The following is a 23,688-nucleotide window of genomic DNA, read 5'->3' as shown; positions in this document are numbered from 1 at the left end:
GTTTCAAGATACCACTGTTGGTCGTTTTGACGTAACTTAGGATTTAATTTTCAGCCTATTTCCTCTTTTGTCTGCTTGTCCCACTCCACAATCCCTGTTCAGGCCTTTTTTCTAGTTAGAAACAGTTCAATGCCAGCTGTGGCTGTTTGGTTTTACTTGGAAACTGTCTCTTTAAATTTCTAGGAGATCTGTGCGCATGCGTAGGAGAACAGAACTAGTGGGGCTGGGGTGCCCACTAGCTCGGGCACCCCTATAGTCACCAGAATGGAGGTGTGCAGATAGCAAGGGACCAATGAACAGATACCAAAATAAAAGAATGTCCACACCTTTATCTCAGCAGTTCTGCCAGGCGTCTTGTGGCCGCTCCGATCCTTCCCCCACGTGGTGTCATCGAAGATGGCGGCTCTTGGAGCAGCCGAGTGTCTCGAACTAGAAAGCAATAGATTTCTTGCTTCTGCCACAAATTCCCCAGCTGTGAGCCTTCCAGCCTTCTAAGTATTCCTTTATATGTGGTTCAGAGTTCTAGGACTATCCCCTGAGCCTGCTTGGTCGGGTATTCTGTGTTGTTGTTGGCGGAGCTCTCTGCTACACCGCCATCTTGTTTGTTCTCCCATTTTGCTTTTCTGTTAGCAATGTGTGAAAGTTCCAGGTGTTCCACATTCTTGTTAACACTTGGTATTCTCAAATTATGAATTGTTGGCATTATAGTATGTATATGGACTCCTTGCATGGCAGTGTAGGGTAAGCACTGAACTACTAACTACAAGGTCAGTGGTTTAAACTCACTAGCTGCTCCTTGGAAACCCTATACAGGGTTGCTATGAGTTGGAACCGACTCCAGGACACTTAGCAACAACAACAAGTATGTGTATAGGAGAATTTCATTATGTTTTTCATTTAGATTTTCTTAATAATTAATGATTTTGTTACATAAGATCTTCCATGGCCAGTCTTCAGAAGTGGCATGCTTATTCTTTCTTCTTAGTCTGTTCTATGTCTGGAAGCTCCTCTGAAATCTGTCCACCATGAGCAACTCTCTTAGTATTGGAAAGAGCAGTAACAGACTTCCAGCATCACTGCAACATGCAAGTCACTACAGTATGACACATTGTGGGGAACAAACAAATCTGTCTTGGAAGCAAGGATGGTAAGCCTTTGTCTCACAGTCTTTGAGTATGTTATCAAGAGGGATCAGTTCTTGGAGAAGGATGTCTTGCCTGACAAATTAGAATGACAGTGAAAAAATGAAGACCCCCAATAAGATGGACTGATACAGTGGCTGTAACAATGGGTTCAAACCTAACAATTATGAAATGGCCCAGGACTGGGTAGTGTTTCGTTCTGTTGTGCATAGGGGCACTGTAAGTTGTAACGTGCTCAATGGCACCTAACAACAACCATAATTAATGTACAGGGGTGAGTCAAAAATCATCCACAATCTGGCTGTAGAATTTTTCATAACCAACTTTTAGAAAAGACAAGTACACCATTTTTCGACACAGTCTCCTTGCTTTTCAATACACTTTGTCCATTGGTCAACAAGCTTTCATATTCCCTTATTAATATTTTAGGCTGAGCTGCGGATCACAAACACACCACTGTTTTCACTTCATCAGAGGTGAATCTTCAATGAAGAACTGCTTTCAGGGGACCAAGTGAAGGGGAATCAGGACTACAGGGAGGATTCTTTAACAATATGGGCATAGTTGTAGGGACATGCATTGTCATGCAAAATCACAAAACCTTTGGATAGCAGTCCTCTGCATTTAGTCCAAAGTTTAGACTTCAGTTTTTCACTTGTTTGTTGAACCTTTTTCCTGATAGTGTTCCAATACTGGCCCATGAGAATCCCAGAAAACTATAAGCATCTATTTTTTAGCTGATGGTTGACTTTTGACCTTTTTCTTAGTTGTGATTGAAGATGTTTCCATTCTATACTCTGCTGTTTACGCTCAGGCTCGTAGTGATGAATCCATGTCTCATCACCAGTCACAGTTAGTTTTTTTTTTTTTAAAGAAATGTGTACCTTCTTTCAAGTATTGGTCCAACTTTTGTTTACAGATATCCAGACGCTTCTGTTTATGCTCTTCTATGAGTTGTTTCGGTACACATCTTGCACAAACTTTTCGAAATTCACGTCTGTTGTAGATTATTTCATAGGTAGAGCCGTGGCTGATTTGCAAATGATTTGCCACATAATCCACTGTCACTTGTCTGTTGACAGAATCATATCATGTGCATGCTCAATGTTGTCATCAGCTGTGGATGTGGATGGGTGTTTTAATATAACCAGAGTGCAGATAGTTTTTTATTCATTCTCATAGTAAAGCATATTTTCACATGCTTTTCTCTATTTATTTGGATTTTGTTTATTGGTCCAGTGGTGAGGATTTTTGTTTTCTTTACATTGATTTGCAACCCATACGGAAGACTGTGGTCTTTGATCTTCATCAGTAAGTATTTTAAGTGTTCTTCACTTTCAGAAAGGTAGGTTGTATCATCTGCATATTGCAGGTTGTTAATGAGCCTTTCTCCTTTCCGGCCACATTTTTCCTCATATAATCCAGCTTCTCAGATTATTTGCTCACATACAGATTGAATAAGTATGGTGAAAGAATACAACCCTGGCACACACCTTATGAATAACACAAGGTCAGTTTGAATCACAAGGTTGGTGGTTCAAACTCATCGACTGCTCTTTGGACTCACTATACAATAGGGAAAAAAGCCATTAATTTATCTTTTATGAGATGTCCCAAGTTTTGCCCGTTTTAAAAAAATTAAAAAAAAAAATTTTTTTTTTTAAATTGAAGTGTTTTTGCATTGAATATTTTAAACTGAGCAAGCAAGAGGATATGTGATTACTGGAAGTTAAAAAGACTTGAAATACTAATGAATATCAAAGACCACAGCCTTCAGTTTGGATTGCACGTCAATGTAAAGAAAACAAAAATATTCACCAGTGGACCAATAAATACATCATAGTAAATGGAGAAAAGATTGAAGTTGTCAAGGACTTCATTTTACTTGGATCTACAATCAACACTCATGGAAACAGTAGTCAAGAACTTAAAGGAAGCATTGCATTATTTTGATCTGCTGCAAAAGGCCTCTTTGTAGTATTAAAAGAACAAAGATGTCAGTGTTAAGAGTACGGTGTGCCGGACCCAAACATGGTATTTTCAGTTGCCTCATATGCATGTGAAAGTTGGACAGTGAATAAGGAAGGCTATAGAAGAGTGGATGCATTTGAGTTACAGTGTTAAAGAAGAGTCTTGAAAGTACCATGGATTGCCAGAAGAAAAAGCAAATCCTTCTTAGAAGAAGTAAAGCAGGGTGGCATGAGGATGGTGAGACTTGACCTCTCATTTGTCGTTCATGTTGTCAGGAGGTGACTAGTCCTTGGAGAAGAACATCTTGCTTGGTAAAGTGGATGGTCAGTGAAGAAGAGCAGACACCCCCCCCCCCCTCCAATAAGTCCTGGTTACAAGTCCTTTATGAGGTCTTTGTTTTGAAAATATTTCTCCCAGCTTGTGGTTTGCTTCTTTTGTGTTCTTGACAATGGCTAAATGCTAATTTTTTGGTGAAATTTTTGTCAATAAAATTAAAGTAATAAAAAGAAAACAAGCTTCCTGGGCCAGACAATAAGAGATTCTGACTCAGTAATACTTTATTGTTTGTTTGTTTTTTGGTGAAAGTTTACACTGCATATTAAGTTTCTGTATGTGCATATCCACCACTCACTTGTCTGCCAGTTTGTCAAATTGTGGTGGCTTGTCTATTGCTGTGATTCTGGAAGGTATGCTATGGGCATTTTAAATACAGGCCAGTGGACAGGTTTCAGCTGAGCTTCCAGACAAAGACAGACTAGGAAGAAGGAGAGATGGACTACTTCCTCATATTTAGTCACTGAAAACCTTACAAAAAGCAGTGGAACACTGTCAGCACCAGAATATTGAATATTAGAAAAACATGATGAAGAGCACCAGAATATTGTCAGATATAGTGCTGGAAGATGAGCCCCTTAGGTTGGAAGGCACTCAAAATGCTATTGGGGAAGAGCTGCCTCCTCCAAGTAAGTTGACCATGATAACGCGAATGGAGTAAAGCCTTTGAGACCTTCATTTGCAAATGGGGCACAACTCAAAATAATGAGAAACAACTGTAAACATCCATTAATAATCAGAAACATGGAATGTATGAAGTATGAATCTAGGGAAATTGGAAATTGTCAAAAATGAAATGGAACACATAAACATCGATATACTAGTCCTGATGTGGTTCTATGGGCTAATGCACTGGATTGCAAGGTCAGTTTGAGTCACAAGATCATTGGTTCAATCTCATCAGCTGCTCCTTGGAAATCCAATACAGGTCACTATAAGTCGGAACTGACTCAACGACACTTGACAACAACAGTGAGCTGAAATGGACTGGTATTGGCTATTTTGAATCTGACAGTCACATGGTTTACTATGCTGGGGATGACAGATTGAGGAGGAATGGCATCACATCATCAAAAAGAATATATCAAGATCTGTCTTGAAGGTACAATGCTGTCTGTGACAGGATAATATCCATACTCCTACAAGGAAGAGTATGAAGGAGCTCTCTGGTACTGTAGTGATTGCAAGTCAGCCTGCTAATCTCAAGGTCAGTAGTTCGAAACTACCAGCCTTTTCATAGGAGAAAGATGAGGCTCTTTGCTCCCGTAAAGATTTACAGCCTCATAAACCCTATACAGGGTCGCTATGATTTGGAATCTATTCCTTGGCACACCACCACCAGGAAGACCAGTTAATACCACTATTATTCAAATTTACACCCTAACCACTAAAGCCAGTGATGATGAAATTGAAGAATTCTACCAATTTATTAAGTCTGAAATTAATCAAATAGACAGTCAAGATGTATTGATAATTACTGGTGACTGGAATGCAAAGATTGGAAACAAGAAGGATCAGTAGTTGCAAAATATGGCCTTGGTGATAGAAATGATGCTGGTGATCACATGATAAAAATTTTCCAGACCAGTGACTAATTCATTGCAAATACCTTTTTTTAAATACCATAATAGACCACGACACACATGGAATACCATAGAAATCAAATTGACTACATCTGTAGAAAGAAACAGTGGAAAATCTCCGTATCATCTGACATCAACTGCTCATAGGCAAATTCAGATTGAAGCTGAAGAAAATTAAAATATGTCTGTGAGAGCCAAAATATGACCTTGAACATATCCCACTTAAATTTAGAGAATATCTGAAGAAAAGATTTGGTGCACTAGACACTAAAGAACAGAGAGTTATGGAATGACATCAAGAACAACATACAGGAAGAAAGCACAAAAGGTCATTAAGAAGACAAGAAAGAAGGAAAAGATCAAAATCGATGTCAGAAGAGACTCTGAAAGTTGCTCTCCAGCATAGAGATGCTAAAGCAAATGGAAGAAATGAGATAAAAGAGCTGAATAGAAAATTTCAAAGGTCAGCTTGACAAGACAAAGTCAAATACTTTTAGGAAATGGGCAAAGACCTGAATTAAGAAGACCAAAAGAGAAGAACATGCTCAGCTTTCTCAAGCTGATGGAACTGAAGAAATAATTCAAGTCCTTCAATGGATTTATGGGCAAATTAGTGAATGATGCAGAAAGCATCAAAAGAAGATGGAAGGAATACACATAGTGACTGTACCAAAATGAAATGGTCAATGTTCAACTATTTCAAGTGATGGCATATGATCAAGAGCTAATAACACTGAAGGAAGAAGTCCAAGGTGCATTGGCAAAGAACAAGGCACCAAGAATTAATGGAATACAAGTTGAAATCTTTCAACAAATTTAATCAGCACTGGAGGCACTCACTTACTATGCCAAGAAATTTGGAAAATATGGTCCACTGACTGGAAGAGATTCATATTTGTGCCCATTCTAAAGAGAGGTGATCCAACGGGATGTGGAAATCATCAGACAATACAATATCACATACAAGTAAAATTTTGCTAATGATAATACAAAAAGGGCTGCAAGCACACATTGACAGAGAAATTCCAGAGGTTCAAACTGGATTCAGGAGAGGACGTGAGACGAGGGATATTACTGATAACATCAGGTGGATCTTGGTCAAAAGCGAGATCTTTATTGATTACGCAAAGGTTTTCAATTGTGTGGATCATGACAAACATTGCGGAGAATGACTATTTTGGAATACTTAATTGTGCTCATGTTGTTGTTGTTAAGTGCCATCGAGTTGATTCCGACCCATAGCAACCCTGCACAGGGTTTCCAAGGAGAAGCTGGTGAGCTTGAACCACCAACCTTGCAGTTCAAACGTCTGACTCATTATCTGACAGCGCCACACCAGGACACCAATTGTGCTCATGAAGAACCTGTATATAGACCAAGAGGCAGTCGTTCACATAGAAGAGAAAAACACCAAATGGTTTAAAATTAGGAAAGGTGTGTGTGGTCAGGGTTGTATTCTTTCACATACTTATTCAATCTGTATGCTGAGCAAATAACCCAAGAAGCTGGATTATACGAAGAAAAATGTGGCATCAGGATTGGAGGAAGACTCATTAACAACCTGAAATATGCAGATGATACAACCTTGCTTGCTGAAAGTGAAGAGGACTTACTTACTGATGAAAATCAGTATGGGTTGTACCTCAGTATAAAGAAAACAAACATACTCACCACCGGACCAATAAACAACATCATATAAATGGAGAAAGGATTGAAGTTGTCAAAGACTTCATTTTGCTCGAATCAACCATCAACACTCATGGAAGCAGCAGTCAAGAAATCAAACAAAATATTGCATTGGACAAATCTACTACACAAGACTTCTTTAAAGTGTTCACGAGCAAAGATGTCAGTTTGAGGTCTGACATGTACCTGACCCAAACCATGGTATTTTCTTTAACCTCATTTACATGTGAAAGTTGAACAGTGAATGAAGAAGACCATAGAAGAATTGATGCATTTTAGTTATGGTGTTGGAGGAGACTTTTAAAAGTAACATGGACTACTAGAAGAACAAACCTATCTGTTTTGGAAGAAGTACAGTCAGAACACTCCTTAGAAACCAGGCTGGCCAGACTTCAGCTCTCCTACTTCAGACATATTATCCGAAGGGACCAATTCCTGGAGAAGGATAGCATGCTTAGTAAAGATGAAGAGGAAGACCTCCAACGAGATGGGTTGGCACAGTGACAGCAGCAGTGGCCTCAGATGTAGGAATGACTGTGAAGTTGGTGCAGGACCGGACATTGTTTTGTTCTGTGTGTATCAGGTCGCTATGAGCTGACTCAGTGGCACCTAACAATAACAGCAGCAACATATGTGTACATACTGTTCAATGAAATTGGTTACATTTTTCACAATGTGTCAACAGTCTCATTATTTCTGCTCATATTGTTCTGTTTCCATTAATCTAGTTTATCTGCCCTGTCTCTCCTCTCCTCCCTCCCCCTACCCTTCCCATCTTTACTTTATGGGTAAATGTCCGTTTTGTCTCATAGATGTTTTTTCAAGGAGTATTATATTCGAAGGTGATAAACTGTTTTTGTTGTTGTTGTTGTTGTTGTTTTTAATGCACTAGACTGTTACCTAGTTGAGGAGTGACCCTCAGGTGTGGGTTCAGTATGTGGTTTAAAGACCATCTTAAGGCAGTAGTCTCAAGAGTTCCTCTGGTCTCTACTGGTCCAGTAAGTGTAACCTTTTTTCAAGAATTTGAGTTTTGCTTTACATTTCCCTCCCATTCTATCTGGGACCATCTGTTGTGTCCCTACTCAGAAGGATTGATTGTGGCAGCTGGAAATGGACAAGGTGGTTTCTTCTTCAAGTCTTTGTTTCTTACTTTCCCTCTTGTTCCAGACAAGTCAAGACAAATGGCTGTATCTTAGGTGACCTCTCACACGCTTCTACGACCACAAGCACTATTCAGCAAACTAGGATGTAGAACATAAACTTCATGAACTGCGTTAGGCCTGTTGACCAAATTGTCCCATGAATTGATGGTGTCTTTTGAAAAACAAAAGTTTAAAATTTTGATACCATAAGTTTTATAATATTTTTCCTTGCATGGTTCATTGCATTTTGTATCTTGTGCCTACTGCAAGACTGCAAAGATTTCCTTCCATGTTTTCTTTTACCGGCTTTATGATTTTTTGCTTTTTTGTTTAGGTATGAGATTCATCTTGAGTTCTGTTGTGTGTATGGTGCGAAATAAAGATTGTTTGCCTCCATAGAATTACCTTGGCCCTTTTGTCAAACATAAGTTGACCCTATGAGCATGGTTCTATTTCTGGACTCCTTTGTGTGTGTTTTTTCCCCTCTACATTTTTAACAGCTTAATTAGAGCTCATATTCTAAAATCTATGGAGTGGGGACAGATATGCCTCTCAATGTCCTTCCTGCCTGTAGATGCCACTGTTGATAGCATTGCACTCCAGGAGAAGCAGATAAGATCGCCCTTCACAGGACATCCATGTGAAGGCAGGCCTTGGCTGCTCAGCTGTGACTGGTGGTGGGCCGCTGTGGTACCGTTCTGTCTGGCAGGCTGCCCGGGTGCTTCTGTAAAGAGTGGAGCTGTTCTGATTGCTGTCCTCTGGGTGGGGGTGTCTTATCTGCTCCGGCTAGCCTTCTTCAGCTATTCAGCATCCTCCTGGTACCTTTAGCCTGGCAGCTCTGTGCCATAGCAAGCCTGGCTTCATTCCAGCACCTTGCTATGCTGTGGGTGAGCCTGTCATATCACTTCATTTTCTGGGGGGCTTGCAAGGGAAACCGATGGAATGAATTGAGAAGCTGGATGCACCACTGTGGTGGAGTCATGGCTCCCACCTGGAGGAGTGCTGGTAGGGACCACTATAAGGCTTGCCCAGTTTCTGCCACTGCCTTGGCCCTTTGTGCAGCTGCCAGCCTCCTAAGAACAGCATAGTTCTCCACTGTGTGTATTGTCTCAGCAGGATGATAATGTGATAACTTCCATGAGTACCTTTGTTGTTGTTGTTGAGTGCCGTCGAGTCGGTTCCGACCCATAGCGACCCTGTACAGGGTTTCCGAGGGTGTAAATCCTTACGGGAGTGGAAAGCCTCATCTTTCTCCCGCGGAGCGGCTGGTAGTTTCGAACCGCTGACCTTAAGGTTCGCAGCCCGATTCGTAACCACTACGCTACCAGAGCTCCTTTACTGGATGAGTACCTTTACTGGATGGTATTGGCGGGATCATGACTTCATGGTTTCAAGTGCAGCCATGGGAGTTCTCCTGGAGGCTATTGGAACTGAAGATCGTTGGTAGACCTTGGAAGCTTAAGGAAGGCATTGATTTCTCAAGAGCCCCCAACTCTTCTTCCTAGTAGGAAAAAATTGGTCACTGATTTTGTTGTAGCATGAGGCATGATGGCAACCCCAGAAATAGTCACGTATGTAGGATGAGAATTGCTTCCACAGGTGACCTTCTTATTTGTCACCAGGATTGCAGTGAAGTGCGGGGTCATTCAGCTACTTACCCAGTTGTGTTTGTTGGGGACACACCATGCATAGTGTGAATCTGAGCTAGCAGTAACAGAAAGGCATTGTCCCTGGGTGCTTTGGATCTAGCCAAGCTCGGACACCTTCAGTCCAATGGTCTATGCCTCACAGAATTAGTTGCCATCAAGTTGATGCTGACTCATGGCAACCTCACATGTGTTAGAGTAGGACTGTGCTCCATAGGACTTTTCATGGCTGATTCTTCATAGGCACCTCTGGGTAAACTTGAACCTTCAACTTTTGGATTAGTAGCCAAGCCTTTTGATTGTACCACCCAGGAATACTGCTGTGCAGAGGAACTCATCTTTGGAACCATGTGGTTGGTGGTGGGGAGACAGGGTCTCTGACCCCAGGCTTCTTGTCTGCTTGTTTCCTTGTCTGCCTTGTCTACCAGCAGGCACAGCTCCTAGGCTTGAGTTCAAGTTGAAATGGTTCATTCCATGTTCTTCACTTGTAAGAGTCACTGGCCTATCTTTCTGCCCTTGTCTCTGTACTTTGGGACATTTGGAACATAGTGACGAGAGAAGCTGCAGCCCCTGGGTGCCCTGCTCTCTGTTCTCTTGTGGGGTCTACAGTCAACTTGGAAAATGGGCCGGGGGGGGTGGGGAGGGTGTCGGGAGGTGTGACCTCGTCAGAAAGCAGTCTGGGTCAACATCCCTTTCAGAGCCAGGCAGTGGTCTGGACATCTCCATCTTCCTCCTTTTTCATTTTGCCACAAGACAGAATTGTATCACACATCTCCAAAACGAGTAAAATGGCATTTCAGCGTCTTGTCTTTATAGACTCTCTGAACTTTAGGAAAGATCATTCTGGTGCCTTTTCATTAATAATGAAAACCAGGGGGCAATAAAATGTTCTTAACGTGAGCATGGCAGGAGCGGCAGAGCTGGGAGGGGTGAAGGGGTGAGCTGGCAGGCAGCCACAGGTGTTTCTTGGTGCTTGAGGAGGCAGAGATCTGCTGCAGACAGGGTCCTGGCCCTTGGGCCCCGGAATTGCCAGCATCTGTTCTACCCTTGGCTGTTCAGAGTGGCCAGGCACTCTTCCCAAGGTACAGTCCATGTGCAGGAAAGCACCAGAATGCCGCACACGGTGGGTTCTGGTCAGGTTTTGAGCCCAGTTACAGCTGTGCTCTTCCTAGGGAGTTAGTGGGCATTTAGAAATTAGTGGTGAGTGTAACACTGGCTGCATGCCCACTTGGAAGGTGGCTCAGTGACGTCCTGGATGTAGACGGATGCTCTCCTGAATAGTGACCTTATTGAAAAGTGCCTAGGATGCTCTCTTCACTTTTTCCTCCTAAAAATGAGCCCCACTAGACACAGGATTTTGTATCAGGCACTCAGAGCAGAGTTGGCATGAGAGAGACGGGAGAGGGAGAAGTCATGAAAAGATTCTCAATCCCTACTCTTAAGATAAATTCGAGTACATGCCAGAACTCGAGTGCAACGCTCTTTTTCCATTTGAAGAGCACATTGTGTTTGGTGTGACTGGGGGAGAAATAGGTCTTCAAGCATTAAGCTGGTGAGCATGTGGAAGGTGGAAATCTATCTGAGAGGAAAACTGAAATATTTCCCATTAATAGAGAAAGATTGAAAAATGGTAAGTCGGCACCTTGTCAAAGGTAGAAAACTTTTTGAGACCCAGAAAAACAAGGCAATCCTGTCGGGTTCCAACTCTCACAGATTTTACTGTTCCTTCAGACTCAGTCTCCTCAGAGTCCATGTGTAGAGGTGTGCTTAAACATGTATACATACATAGTCATACGTGGCAGCATTGTGTGAACTCATGAAAGGTTGGAACTGGTTGAATAGAGTATTATGCAGCTGCAGGAAAATAGAAGGAGGAGAAGCACAGGTAAAGAATGCGTGTCTACATTGCCTTACATATACATAGCACTCTGAAATGAAAAACAAGAGACTGCTACCAGTGGCTCCTGGGGCTGGAGATGACTTCCCTGTGTGATGTTTAAACAGTATGACTGTGCAGTGATTCAAAAGTGACTTACGGACTGGGAGAGGCCGTGTGTTGATGGCAGTTTTGTGAACCAAACTGTGGGACTGGCCCAGGTGCAAAACCTTGTGTGGCATCCACGGGGGATGGGCGGAGGGAGGAGGAGGGGAATAGGAGTCAGGGATGTGGTGACTGAGGATGTGGTTGTAGGCAGGCTCCCCCATCAACCTCTTGAGAGACCGGTGGGGGGGCGGGGGGTGGAGAGTAAGAGGTAGGGCCTCCTTTGTCCACTTGTAGGTCTTTGTTACTTGGACCCTCCTGGTTGGGCTGTCCTCCTTGTCTGCCACAGCCTGCCATTGAGCTTTAAGAAAAATCGTCTCTGCCTCCTCTTGAGCAGTGAAACTGAGGCATAGCAAGTCCCTATAGGTGTTGCAGGCCATGGTGAGAGGGAAGACTGACAGACAGGTGTTTCCAAGAGAATTAGTTCCTCAGCTCAGCTCAGCTCAACTCAGCTCCCGGCTTCCTTCTCATAACCACATGCTTCTGAAACCTTGTCCCCTCTCCCCCACCCCACAAGGGTTCTGGAACCATGGCCCTTGCTCTTCAACAGTAGGTCCCTTGAGAGGAGGCAGGGCCCCCATGCTGGTGGCCCGGATGCGGCAGGTCCAAGTGGACATTCACAGAGCCGCTAATGCTTCCTATTTACTCAGAGAATCGCTGGGGGGATCAGATAAGGCTGCGGACAGGAAGGCCCTTTGTAAACCGGAGAGGGGAGAGAGTACCAAGCAGAAAGGCCTCTTCTCTGCTAGAGGAACTGGGGCTCTTTGCAGGAGTTGGTGGGAACTTTCCTGTGTGCCGTTGGGCAGATCAGGTTCAGGAACCTGTGCCCAGATTTAGACTGGCTGCCCACTTCCAATTTTTTGGCAACAATGACAGATTGTTTTTCTGAGACCTCTCGTGACTCCATCCCTTCTTATTCGTCCTCATCCCAGTCCTTCTTTATCTCTCATGGATTCCAGCTTTGTTGTCCCTGCAAACTTCCAGTTCCAATTGGCCCTCCATGCTACCCAGATGCGAGTCTCCTAAAGTACGGATTTTATGATGTCACTCCCTTCTTTAGTCTTCAGTGGCCCCTACTGGAGCACTTAGGAAGCAGGGTTCAGGTTCTTCGGTCCCCCGCTGCTCCTCCTGCCCCACGTTCACTTGAGCCTTCCGTTCTCTGGAGCACTCACTTCTGGCAGTCCGCTGGGCTAGCAGAAGCTCGCCTCTCCAAACTGATCACCTTCTCATCTGCCCTGGCTCTGCCCCATCCCTGTGCCAGCCCTCTGCCCCAGGGCCTCTGATGCTACCTCCTTGAAGGCTTGCCCTCCCAGCTCTTGCATTAATTATCTTGCTTGCTGCTCACTCTCACTACCAGAAGTCACTACTTGTTCCTTCATTGGCATGCGTCTTCTCTCCACTAGGTCTGCATCGGAGCAGGTCTGAGGACCAGTTTCACCTCAATGGGAGCCACCTGCCCCCCTGCCTCCTGTGCCAGGAAGGCTGTCTGCTCATAGTGGGTGTTGCAGTAGTGCTAAACAAGCAAAATGAGAAAGGTTTTTCCGCCCAACCCCACTCCTACCTCCTCATCCCTTTCCCCCTCCCTGAGGTGGCCCTTGGTTCAGGCCTGTGTATGGTAGGTCTGTGTAGGTGTGTGTCCATATGCGCATGGGTTCATGTCATCCTCACTAGAGGGTTTCTTCCTCCGTGGCTGGGATCATGCCCTCTTTAGACCCTCTCTTCCACCTGACCTCCTACTCCAGGGTTCAGCGCACTGCTAGGTGCATTGTCATCATTGGGACTGGCCCTCCCTCAACTGAAGCTGGAGTGGAGTAGGTGTTGTGGACAGGCATCCTCTGTGTCCGAGTTGCCTGCCAGTTGTTTGCAGTGAGGAATCCCAGGAGCTCTCTCCTTTCCCTGCTGTAACCTCCCTGGTGGGCAGGGCAACACTCTGTGTCCCTTCTGACTTTCTCTGCTTTCTCCCCACCACAGGCTCTGGAGGCTCCCGGTGGAGGGATTATGGTGCCTTGGCCATCATCATGGCAGGAATCGCATTTGGCTTTCACCAGCTCTACAAGGTCAGTCTGTCCTTCTCAGCATCCATCCCCAGGTTTACCTATGGCTGAGATGCTACTGAAGACTGAGGCTGTGTATGGGCAGCAGACTAGAGGCAGCTGTCTAGGTGGCTTCAAGTCTCGAGCTTGTCATCACCCAGCTGGGGAAGATTGGCAAGTTCAGACTGACCTCATCCACTGCACCCCTCACTCCCCAGGCAGTCTTTGCTGCCCAGAGTGGCTGTGAGGGCCACTGACTGATTACCCAAGCCAAGTGCTTAGAATAGCACCAGGCACACAGTAATCATGTAGTGCTTAAGGGTGTGGACACTGGGGTCCCCTGCCAGCATTGAATCCTGGCTCTGCCACTGTGACCACAAGCCATTGCCATCCCTCTCTGTGGCTCAGTGTTGTCATCTGTAGAATGGGGAGGTTGTAGTGCATGGGAGGTGCTTACAGCCAGGCCCGGCCCACAGGAAGCACTGTATACAGGTCAGCTGTTGTTCCCCCTAGTTGAACCCAGCTTTGAGAATCTCTGGGTAATCAGAACGATCTCAAGCTAGGTCTTGTGGGACCTAGCTTTCGACTCTTATATGGTATTGGTTTTCATTTGAATCTTAGATTTTCCTCGACTTCCTAAACTAACCCCAGGCTCCCAGAGTCATTGTAGGCATGGAGTGGACATTGACTTCCCAGGGTGCCCTTGTAAAGGCCCAGCTCTGGTCTGAGGCCACCAGCTCTCCCACCTCCTTATTTGGAAATTATTTGTAAAGAACCTGAAAGGGTATCTAGACTCACTGTTGTAAATTTTGGCATGTGAAACACGTTTAGACAGTGCACTCTGGGATTCTTAATTCTTGACTTCATGCAAAAAACTAATGAAGAGAGTTATAGCAGAATGTAATTTTCTGGTGTAACATCTACTCCTGCAGTTGGAAATTTCCATGTCAGAAAGTCAGAATCAGAGTGTCTCGGGTCGGGGTGCTTCTTCCTCAGAGCTAACGCCTTACCTTGTGTGTAGAAAGCCTCTTTCAAACCACTCACTGCATACAGCCACCAAGAAGGATTAGATACAGGTTCTGAGATGAGGGTCTCCAGAGATAGATGCTCAGATTCCAGTAGCCTCGGACAGTGCATGCTCTCACGGAGACTGGAAGCCCTAGGTGTGGATGGCAAAGCAGTGCTTTCTAAGAACTCTGAGCTTTCCTTTTCACTTAAAAAAAGACATGAGACATCGAAAGATCAATCACAGTGGAGATAAGAGAATTTCTAAAACATCTGTTAACAGTTTCTTTAAAATAAAAGAGGAGAGGTAAGAAATCTTCATCTTGTTTTATTAGGCTGGGGAGTGGGGCAGTGACTTTTATACTTGGGAAATTTTCAATCTGAAATGTAAGGCTACTTCTGATGAGTTTCGGCTCAGTGGTGGGTAATAACTCACACCGTGGTTGAAAAGCACTTTGCAAAATAGAAAATGCTTCTATACATATGCTAAATAATGGTCTTCACTTAGGAGTTGCCTTGCCTTTCGAAGTGAGTTCTTCCACAAACCCCTTGTGAGAGGCCTCCTTTTCCTTCCCCAGTACAGAAACCTTAATGGAGAAGTTGTTGTCTTTTGTTCCTATTTGGGGCCCCAGCGTAGTCAGAAGCAGAGCTGTCCTTCAGCCACACCTGAGGGGCCTGTGCTGCTCACTCTAGCACCACCCTGCTCTAGGCTGGCGACTGCTGGCATGCGTCTCTAATGTGGAGGTCTCTCTCCCCGACCTGACTGTTGGCATTCGGAGCATACGCTCTTGTCTTCAGGTGCCCACCTGTCATCCGTTATATCCCCTAAGTCAGAGAACCAGGTACCAACACTGTGCCTTCTTCTAGAATATTCTGAGACCCCGGTCCTCCCCAGGATAGCTGTCCTGTTTGGTTACCCTGCAGTATTAGCTTTCTTTCTCCACAGTTCCTTCTGGTTCTGTCCAACCCACCCCATCCCAACCCTATATTCTAGCTCCAAGGGAATTGAATTGCATCAGATTCATATGAAGAGTTTTTGTTGAAGGTTCTAAAGCAATCTCTCCCAACAGCCTTGGAATACTCAAATATCCAACTCTAATGAAAGGGCCAGCCGCTCCGCGGGAGAAAGATGAGGCTTTCTACTCCCGTAAGGATTTACACCCTCGGAAACCCTGTACAGGGTCGCTCTGGGTCGGACCCGACTCGACGGCACTTAACAACAACAACAACAATGAAAGGGCCAGGAGCTCCCCAGGAAGTGTGATCATTGCAGTAGACATTTGTTAACTGAAAGGTTGGAGCGTTGAGTCCATTCAGAGGTGCCCCAGAGGAAAGACCTGGCCACCTGCTTCTGAAAACTCAGTGCTCTTGGAGCCCAGCTCTACTCTGACCCACATGGGGTCGTCCTGAGTTGGAATCAGGTTGATAGCAACTTGTTTCTGAAAAAAGAACGAACCAGGTTTCCCGAAATCTGTTCTTGATTTTCTTCTAGTTTCTCTCAGATATTTATTTCATTTTACTCATCTATTTCTGAATGGGTAATTCATTCATGTGGTTCAAATGGTTAAAGATTCAGAAAGTGTACAGTTGAGAAGTCCCCCTCCCATTCATACATACATTCAGTATGTATCCTTCCACATTCTCATCTTACAACTTTTAGAGTTAAGAAAAAAAAAAAAAGATTTTCTTACAGAAACATTATAGTGTCATTAAGAAAACTAAATAAAAGAAAAGAAAAGTTCTCCATTATAACGGATTCAGGTTTTTTTTCTTCCTTTCTCGTGTTTGTCCACATTCTCTCTTGGTCTGGGGCCTTATTCAGACATACCTTCCATAGGATTGTGATCACTGCCTATTAACTTCCCGTTTATGGTGTTTGCTTCCGGTTTCAAAACCTGGGGATGAGAGAGCAAGTTGGTAACAGCATGTGAGAGATTGTTGAAGACGGACCCTGACTCTGTACCCATTTCTAATACTGTCCCGATTCTTCTAGAAATACCTGCTCCCCCTCATTGTGGGCGGCAGAGAGGACCGGAAGCAACTGGAGCGGATGGCAGCGAGTCTCTCGGAGCTGAGTGGCAACGTGGCCCAGACAGGTAAAGATTAATGACTCCATCAAGTCACCCCTCAGAGCCTCCTGAGCAGCCCCTTCGCCGCCCCTCCCCGCGCCCCTCCATCTCCACTTTATGTGGTGACTTCATTTATCTGCTCTGAGAATCTGTTCACATTTGCAAATGAAGCCGCCGTCATTTCGGTTTAATTTGAAATTGCTTGTTTACTGTCGGCGCGGCCTCAATTAATTATGTTTTTACGGAAAGGCTCCCAACCTCAGAATATTAATAAGGGGAATAAAATGACAGCCTTTCTAAGGGCTGTAAAGTTCATTTTTAATTTCTGCTTCTATGAGGTTTTCAGGGGGGTTTTTCAGTGATTTTTTCCCCCCTTCCCGCTAAGAATCCAAAGCAGGGTCAAGAGAGTCTGTAATTACTGCGGCTCCTGTGACCCCAGCCACCTCCTCTGTTATCGACTCCACAGGGCTGGCGTTCATTACCCGGTGCCCCAATGATGGCCCAGATTAGCTGGGACCTGTCGCGCCAGAGGTGGCTTCTCTCCTTTATAAACTTGTTTACTACACAGAGAGGCTTGAAATTTTAAAACCTGAGGCAGGCAAAAGAGCCACCTGTCCCAAGAAGCCACAGGTCTCCCCTGAGGCATGCCTGGGAAGCCCACAGAATCCTCTGGCACATCCGTGGCCCGCCTGGCCAAGGTCACATGATAGGGGATGAGCCAGCAGCCTAGGGCCTGGTGGACAAGAAGGAGCAGGAACGATGGGATCGGCAGCTCTGACTGCTCACTCCTGGTGGTGACAGATCTGAGGTGTATCTCTCCCAATACTGGAGACTCTCCCCGAGGTCCACAAGGACACCGTGAGGCCCGAGAGATGAGTGATACAAACGTAACGGAAGTTGGACGAGCTGAGCAAATCATAGCCAGATGTAATTAGAGGGGAGAGGTTTGGGACGGATATACTGTTGACCATGGACAGCCACACAATAGAAAGATAAAGTAGAAATACTAGAGGTTAGATACAGTGCAGGTAGATTACCCAGAGTGCAGATAAATTATATGAATGCAGGGGGGGTTGGGTGTCTGCAGATAAATTAGATGTAGCAGGAATACGGGCGGCTCCTAGGTAGGTGTGTGGACAGAGAAGGAACCCCTGTGTATTATTTAGCGGCGATGCAACGGCTCTCTCCCTCCCTCCCAGTGACGCAGGTCCAGACGACTCTAGCCTCTGTCCAGGAGCTACTGATCCAGCAACAGCAGAAAGTCCAGGAGCTTGCTCATGAACTGGCCACCGCCAAGGTACTCGTCTCTGCTTCTGGGGCCCCTGCAGGCCCGTGCCTGGTCCTCTGCCCAGCTCCTGGCTTCCTCTGGAGTCTGACTGTCCAGTGCTTTCCCCACACTGGTCACTTGGCTGCCACTGCTCTCCCAGAGAAGGCAGCAGTCCTGGGCGGTCGGAGTGACGTCCAGTGACTGAGCTGTCCGTTTGCGGTTTCACCCGTCAGTGGCAGGGTAGCTGTTCTTCTATAGCTGCTCATGGCAGCTACTTTCATGCCCAAAGTACTAAGTCAAGTGTAGACATGGGACAGCCTCCACCTGCATAGGTGGCCTCAAGTCCCAGGACTGCCAAGATAATTTCCAGTGCACGGAGACAGGGAGATGGCCACAGACAGTCTGGCAGCTTGTGCCTTGTCCTGCACTGGGCCCAACGCTGCTGCTAGGGCCAGGCCCTTAAGACATAGGCCTCGTGGAGTCAAGTGCGCCTAGCCAAGGCCGTCTTCACACCCCACTTCCCAAGTCTGGAGGAGTCTAGGCAAAGTCATCCTTGCAGATTCTAGGGTCAGACTGTCTGAATGGAAACCCTAACTTTGCCTCTCCTGAGCTGTGCGGCCACAGGCAATTTATGTAACCTCCCTGAGTCATTGTTTCCTCGCATGTAGAATGGAGCTATTCTGGTATCTACCTCATTGGGTTGACAACATGCTTAGAACAGTCAGGAATGATTGCCAGGCCTTTCTTACTCTCTACCCTCTCCCCACCCCGTGGGCTCACCACCTGGCCGTCTCTTGCCTGATTGTGGATCTGCAGGTTTGTGCTGGGGCCCACACTCAGGTTTTCCCAGGTGTGTGTGTTAGACATCAACTCTTGCACTGCATGCTTCTCTGACACCATGTCCTATCTTCTTCTCTGGCCATCCTTGACCCCTGACCCAGGCCCTGAGGCCCATGGACTGCAGGCAGCAGTGCCCTTGCCCTGTGACTGGCAGGTGTGGCTTTCTGGTTGCTTCCATGCAGCCCGTGCATTTGTGGAAACCAGTGAAATATGAATCTTTCCATTTCAGGTGGAATCTAGGGTGCCTCCGTAGGAGGGTCCTGGGCACTCACCCCATCCAGAGACCCGTCTCCGTGTCCTGGACACCTGCATTTCCCCCGCACAGCAGCTGGGAGGCAGTTTATGGCCCTGGCCCGGCCTAGCCCCTCTGTTATCTTTTGGAGTCATGGCCTTCCAATGGCCAGAAGCCATTCCGGAAATTGGAAAACTGTTTTCAGGCCTTATCCATTAAGATGAAGACCACATGTTAGGTTTTTAGGAGGAGAGGTACTGCATGTGAGTTTCTCTCATGCCGGTGGCGGGGGGTGGCGGGTGGGGAGAGTCTTTCCTTCTTGGCCCTGGTCCCCTCTCCTTTCTCCTGTCCTGAAGCAGAGCCCACTGGGTTAGTGTGTAAACCCCAGATATGTGAGGACTTTGCTTACCCCATAAACCAGAGTCCAAGCTGTGTTTTCTCAGCTGTAATGTGAGTTTTTTATCTGGCTTCCAAACTCCTGCTGGAGCACTGTAAAAAATTAAAAAGAAGAGCTTTAAGTAATTAAAAAACCTACATAAAACTGAAGGCTCTGGGTTTTCTACAAATGTTTTTTAAAGAGACTGGCTAAAAAGCCCCAGATGTCAGATTTTATTTCTAAATCTCAGGCATCTGGCACCATATGCCTTTGGAAATCCGAGTCCTTTGCAGGCCGGTGAGTGGAAATTGCTCCCTTGTTAATGGGCTGCTCTGGCTTTCAGGGACTCGTAGAGGCCAGAACATCACCTCCTGGATCCTTACTGTCTAGGGCTCTGGAAGAGGGGACCCCTGGACTTGTGGGTGCGAGGGTGGCAGCCAGGCGTGCTCTTCCATCCCCAGCTGTCCCTATAGTCCTCATCAACACTGGACTCTTTGGTGGCCCCAGACCTGCAGCAGATTGGCAGGAAGCATCCAGGGACCCCCTCCCAGCTGGTGGGCTCCTTAATTCTCATGGGCTTCTGGCTCGAGTTTTCACGTATGGCTGGGGCAGCAGTATCAGGGAAGCAAGGGCCTGTGGGATTAATTGGTGCTGGACTCCAGCCTGGGTGCCCCATGTGGACTTGACCTCTATGGGTACCTCTCAGTCAGCCTGGCCCTGGGGAACTCCTGGAGGAGCTCCATTGCTGGGCTGTTCACTTTTCCATCTATCGGGAGAAGATTTGTCAAAAGAAAGGTGTGGCCTTCGCACTTTCATTTGGGAAAACAAGGTCAGATTTCAAGAGGGGAAGCCGTGACTCAGGGAGTGGCCCTGGGCAGATTACCAGGGCTGCTTCTCTGGGCAGTCTCCAGGGAGGGGGCTGAAGTGACCCCCACTGACAGGACAGCTCTCTCTGTGCCTCAGCTGCTGAGTGACTGTGGACAGGGCGAGGTGGGGTGAGTCTGGGGTGTCTTGCCCACCCTGAGAAGTGGGGGCTAGAGGCCTGTGGGCTCTGGGGGAAAGTACCTCTTGTGATGAAGCCTGTCTGACTGGTCTCCTTGAGGTCAGCACTTGGGGGGGGGCAATGGGTAGAGGGTAAGCAGGTGGACACCTGCTCGGAGGCATTGGCCTCCCTACCACACTTCTTCTCAGCCCTTAGTTTGCTTCCACATGTGGTGGAAACATTGATCTCTGGAGGGAAGGATTTGGGTGGAGGGTGTAGTTGGTATATGTTACTGTTGTTAGGTACTGTTGAGTTGATTTGGGGCTCATAGTGACCCTATGTGACAGGCGTAACAGGAGCAAATTTGTGTGGGTTCAAGCCACTAGCCTTTCAGTTAACAGCCAAATGCTTAACCACTGTGCCACCAGGGCTCCTTGTAATGGCGTAGAGAATGGAGTGTCTTCCTCCCATACACAGTGGTGGGGTGAGGGAAGTGTAACGAGCCCTCCTGCTCTTATCGTGTCATAACTCTGCTCATGCCCACTGTCCCCTCCCCCAGACTCCCTAAGCAAATCACAGGCCTCCTGTTACTCTGGCTGCCCTTCCTTTTCTCTGTCTCTCTGAAAGATCAGGCTCTGTGGCTGGTGTGCCACAGAACCATTATGATGCCTGAAGAAGAGAAAGGGAGGATTTCTTAACACTGTCAAATGGCCAAACGGAGTAGTGTGGACAGATGTTTTCCAGGGCCTCCTCATTAAGCAGGGGCAGTGAGCAGGCAGGTGGGCACCTTGGCTGGGCACTGGCAGCACCTTCTCCAGGCAGCAGGTGGCCTGGGTGCTGTTGTTGGTACCAGGTTCTTGCGAAGCTCTGAAGTGTGGCCTCCTGTGTTGTGATTCAGGCCACCACGTCGACCAACTGGATCCTGGAGTCCCAGAACATCAATGAGCTCAAGTCGGAGATCAACTCCTTGAAGGGTCTGCTTTTAAATCGGTAGGGAGGGAAGAAGGCGTGGGCTCTGTTCTGCTCCCTGCTGGGGATAGGGACTCCCTCCCTGTGGGGGCCTCAGCTCAGGCATTATGGGTGGGATCTTTGAACTTCCATTTCCCTTCCTCACAGGCCCATGTCCACTCTAGGGGTGACCGTCTGAAGCACTCACACACACTCTGAAATCCAGACAGCTCCTCAGGCCTGGTCAAGAAGTAGGGATCAAGGACAATTAGCTGTAAAGTGGAGCCCTTTGAGCAGATGAAGCCCCTTCTCTGCCCCCCTCATTTGGCCTATCCTGGGGTGAGGGGTCAGCAGGCTGCCTCCTTCTCAAGCTCCTGGCTGGACCTTGCAGTGACAGCCTGACCCAGTGGCCTGGGGCTTTGTGCCAGTTAGGGTCCTTGATCAGGCGTAGGCAGAACCAGCCCTGCCCCAACTCTCCACTGTGTCTCACTATGAAGGTGCCCTCCCGCACCCTAACTAGTGAGGATGCTGTCACCACACAGCCCTGAGAGCAAGGTGGCCAGCTCACCCTGGATTTGAAACTGAACAGCCTCTGCCCCAGGACCAGGACGGCCGGTCACCTGACCTGCTCAGGTGCCCTCCTCTCTGCTGGCTAGGGTTTGTGGCTGTACCATGGTACTCTGGAGGGGCCTCTTTAGGGGATCAGGTTGGGGTTGCTGGGGGCTGGGGGCCCCAGCTAGAGGAGCCCATTGTCCATGCCACTTACTCCCTAAAGCAAAGATTGGAGGCTGCAGTGAGGTGAGACCGATCTGGGGGAGTTGGAGGGGAAGGGGCTGTCATTGGTCTGAAGTCAGGACCTTTGTGACCAGCCAGACACACAAAGCAGCCAGGAGATACTTCCACTAGCTTTCTGTACACATCTGTGGTCCAGGGGATCAGCACAGCCACTGGCAGGTTTAAGAGGAAGAACAGTGCTGTGGGCAGGTCCCTGCTGTCTCTGGCTCTGGTATGACTCCTTGGGAAGTGTGAGGGCAGAAGTTCCTGTAGAGGGTGCCCACATTGTCCTTGGTTCTGATGTTTCTGACCTCCACCCCTCTTTTCAGCTCATAGACAGATTGGGGTTGTCCAGTCTTAGCCCCTTCTGTTCCCTGGGCATGACCGAACCCCGGGCCATACAGCCCAGCCGGACAGCGGGGGGGCTCCTGAGTGGAGCAGGATGCTCTGTGGGCAGCTCAGTATTATTTCTGAGAGGAGGGCGTCTTGTCCCAGCATTGCTGCCTTGCTGGGTGGTCCTGGGGGCTGTTCCTCCTCACTAGGGGTCTCTCTGGCTCTGTCACCCACCTCTGCCTTTCTCCCTCCCACCCCCTGCTTTTCTGCCAGGAGGCAGTTCCCGCCCTCACCATCCGCACCCAAGATCCCCTCCTGGCAGATCCCAGTGAAGTCTCCGTCCCCCTCCAGCCCTGCAGCAGCTGCGAACCACCACAGCAGCAGCGACATCTCACCTGTCAGCAATGAGTCCACGTCGTCCTCTCCCGTGAAGGAGAGCCACAGCCCTGAGGGCTCCACATACCACCTGCTGGGCCCCGCCGAGGAGGGTACTGGGGTGCTGGATGTCAAGGGCCAGGTGCGGATGGAGGTGCAGGGCGAGGAGGAGAAGCGGGAGGATGAGGAGGATGAAGAGGAGGATGAGGATGTGAGCCACGTGGGCGAGGAGGACCGCCGCGGTGGAGACGGGCAGATCAATGAGCAGGTGGAGAAGCTACGGCGGCCTGAGGGTGCCAGCAACGAGCATGAGCGGGACTAGGCCCCGCCTGCCAGCTTGGTGGGACTTCTGGTCCTGGGAGGGCACCTGAGCCCGGTGGGCAGAGCTGCACCCCTGCCTCCGTGGGAGGCCCTTGCTGCAGCCCCCGCCGCAGGCAGCATCACGGCCCAGTCTGGCCGCTGCGTGTGATTGCATTTCTTCCCCCTTCCCACCCTCCTCTTGCCAGAATGCTAGCTCACCCAAACAGACCGGCCTTTGATCTTGCCCTCATGCCAGGCTGGAGGTCTAGAAGCTTCTGTGATGGAGTTCCTGGCCCAGCGCCTCTCCAGAACCGTGGTCTAGGCCAGGGTCTTTTGCTGAGTGTCTTCACCTTAGCACCTCGCATGACAAGAGCTGGTTCCATTTCCCAACCCCTAACTCCTTGATGGAGAAAGAAGAGCAGTTGAAGTGTGTCTGCTCCTCTCCCTCCCCTCTGCCCCCTTAGCCCCAAGAGCCTGGCACTCCTGGGCTCCCCTAGCTGCCCGCTATGGACCTGGCAGACTGCCTTGTCCTGTTCCTAAAAGTGGGGGTCTGCCCTAATGGGGCGTCCAGACTGCTGTCTCCCTAGCCAGGCCCTACCCAACCTGCCGC

General features: G+C 47.6%; 1 protein-coding gene across 1 annotated transcript in view; it reads left to right on the top strand.

Annotated features, from left to right (window-relative positions):
• PEX14 (peroxisomal biogenesis factor 14) overlaps positions 1-23,100 on the top strand; it is a 169,301-nt gene extending 146,201 nt beyond the window's left edge. The window contains exons 7-11 of the mRNA XM_006866436.1: positions 13,516-13,601; positions 16,576-16,678; positions 17,851-17,948; positions 21,247-21,338; positions 22,677-23,100. Of these exons, the coding sequence (XP_006866498.1) occupies positions 13,516-13,601; positions 16,576-16,678; positions 17,851-17,948; positions 21,247-21,338; positions 22,677-23,100 (803 nt within the window). The remainder of the gene's footprint in view (positions 1-13,515; positions 13,602-16,575; positions 16,679-17,850; positions 17,949-21,246; positions 21,339-22,676) is intronic.
• The last annotated feature ends 588 nt before the right edge of the window (positions 23,101-23,688 follow it).

The sequence above is a fragment of the Chrysochloris asiatica genome, unplaced genomic scaffold (genome assembly GCF_000296735.1).
Source record: "Chrysochloris asiatica unplaced genomic scaffold, ChrAsi1.0 scaffold00090, whole genome shotgun sequence".
Classification (NCBI taxonomy): Eukaryota; Metazoa; Chordata; class Mammalia; order Afrosoricida; family Chrysochloridae; genus Chrysochloris; species Chrysochloris asiatica.
This window is presented reverse-complemented; position numbering and strand designations above follow the sequence as displayed.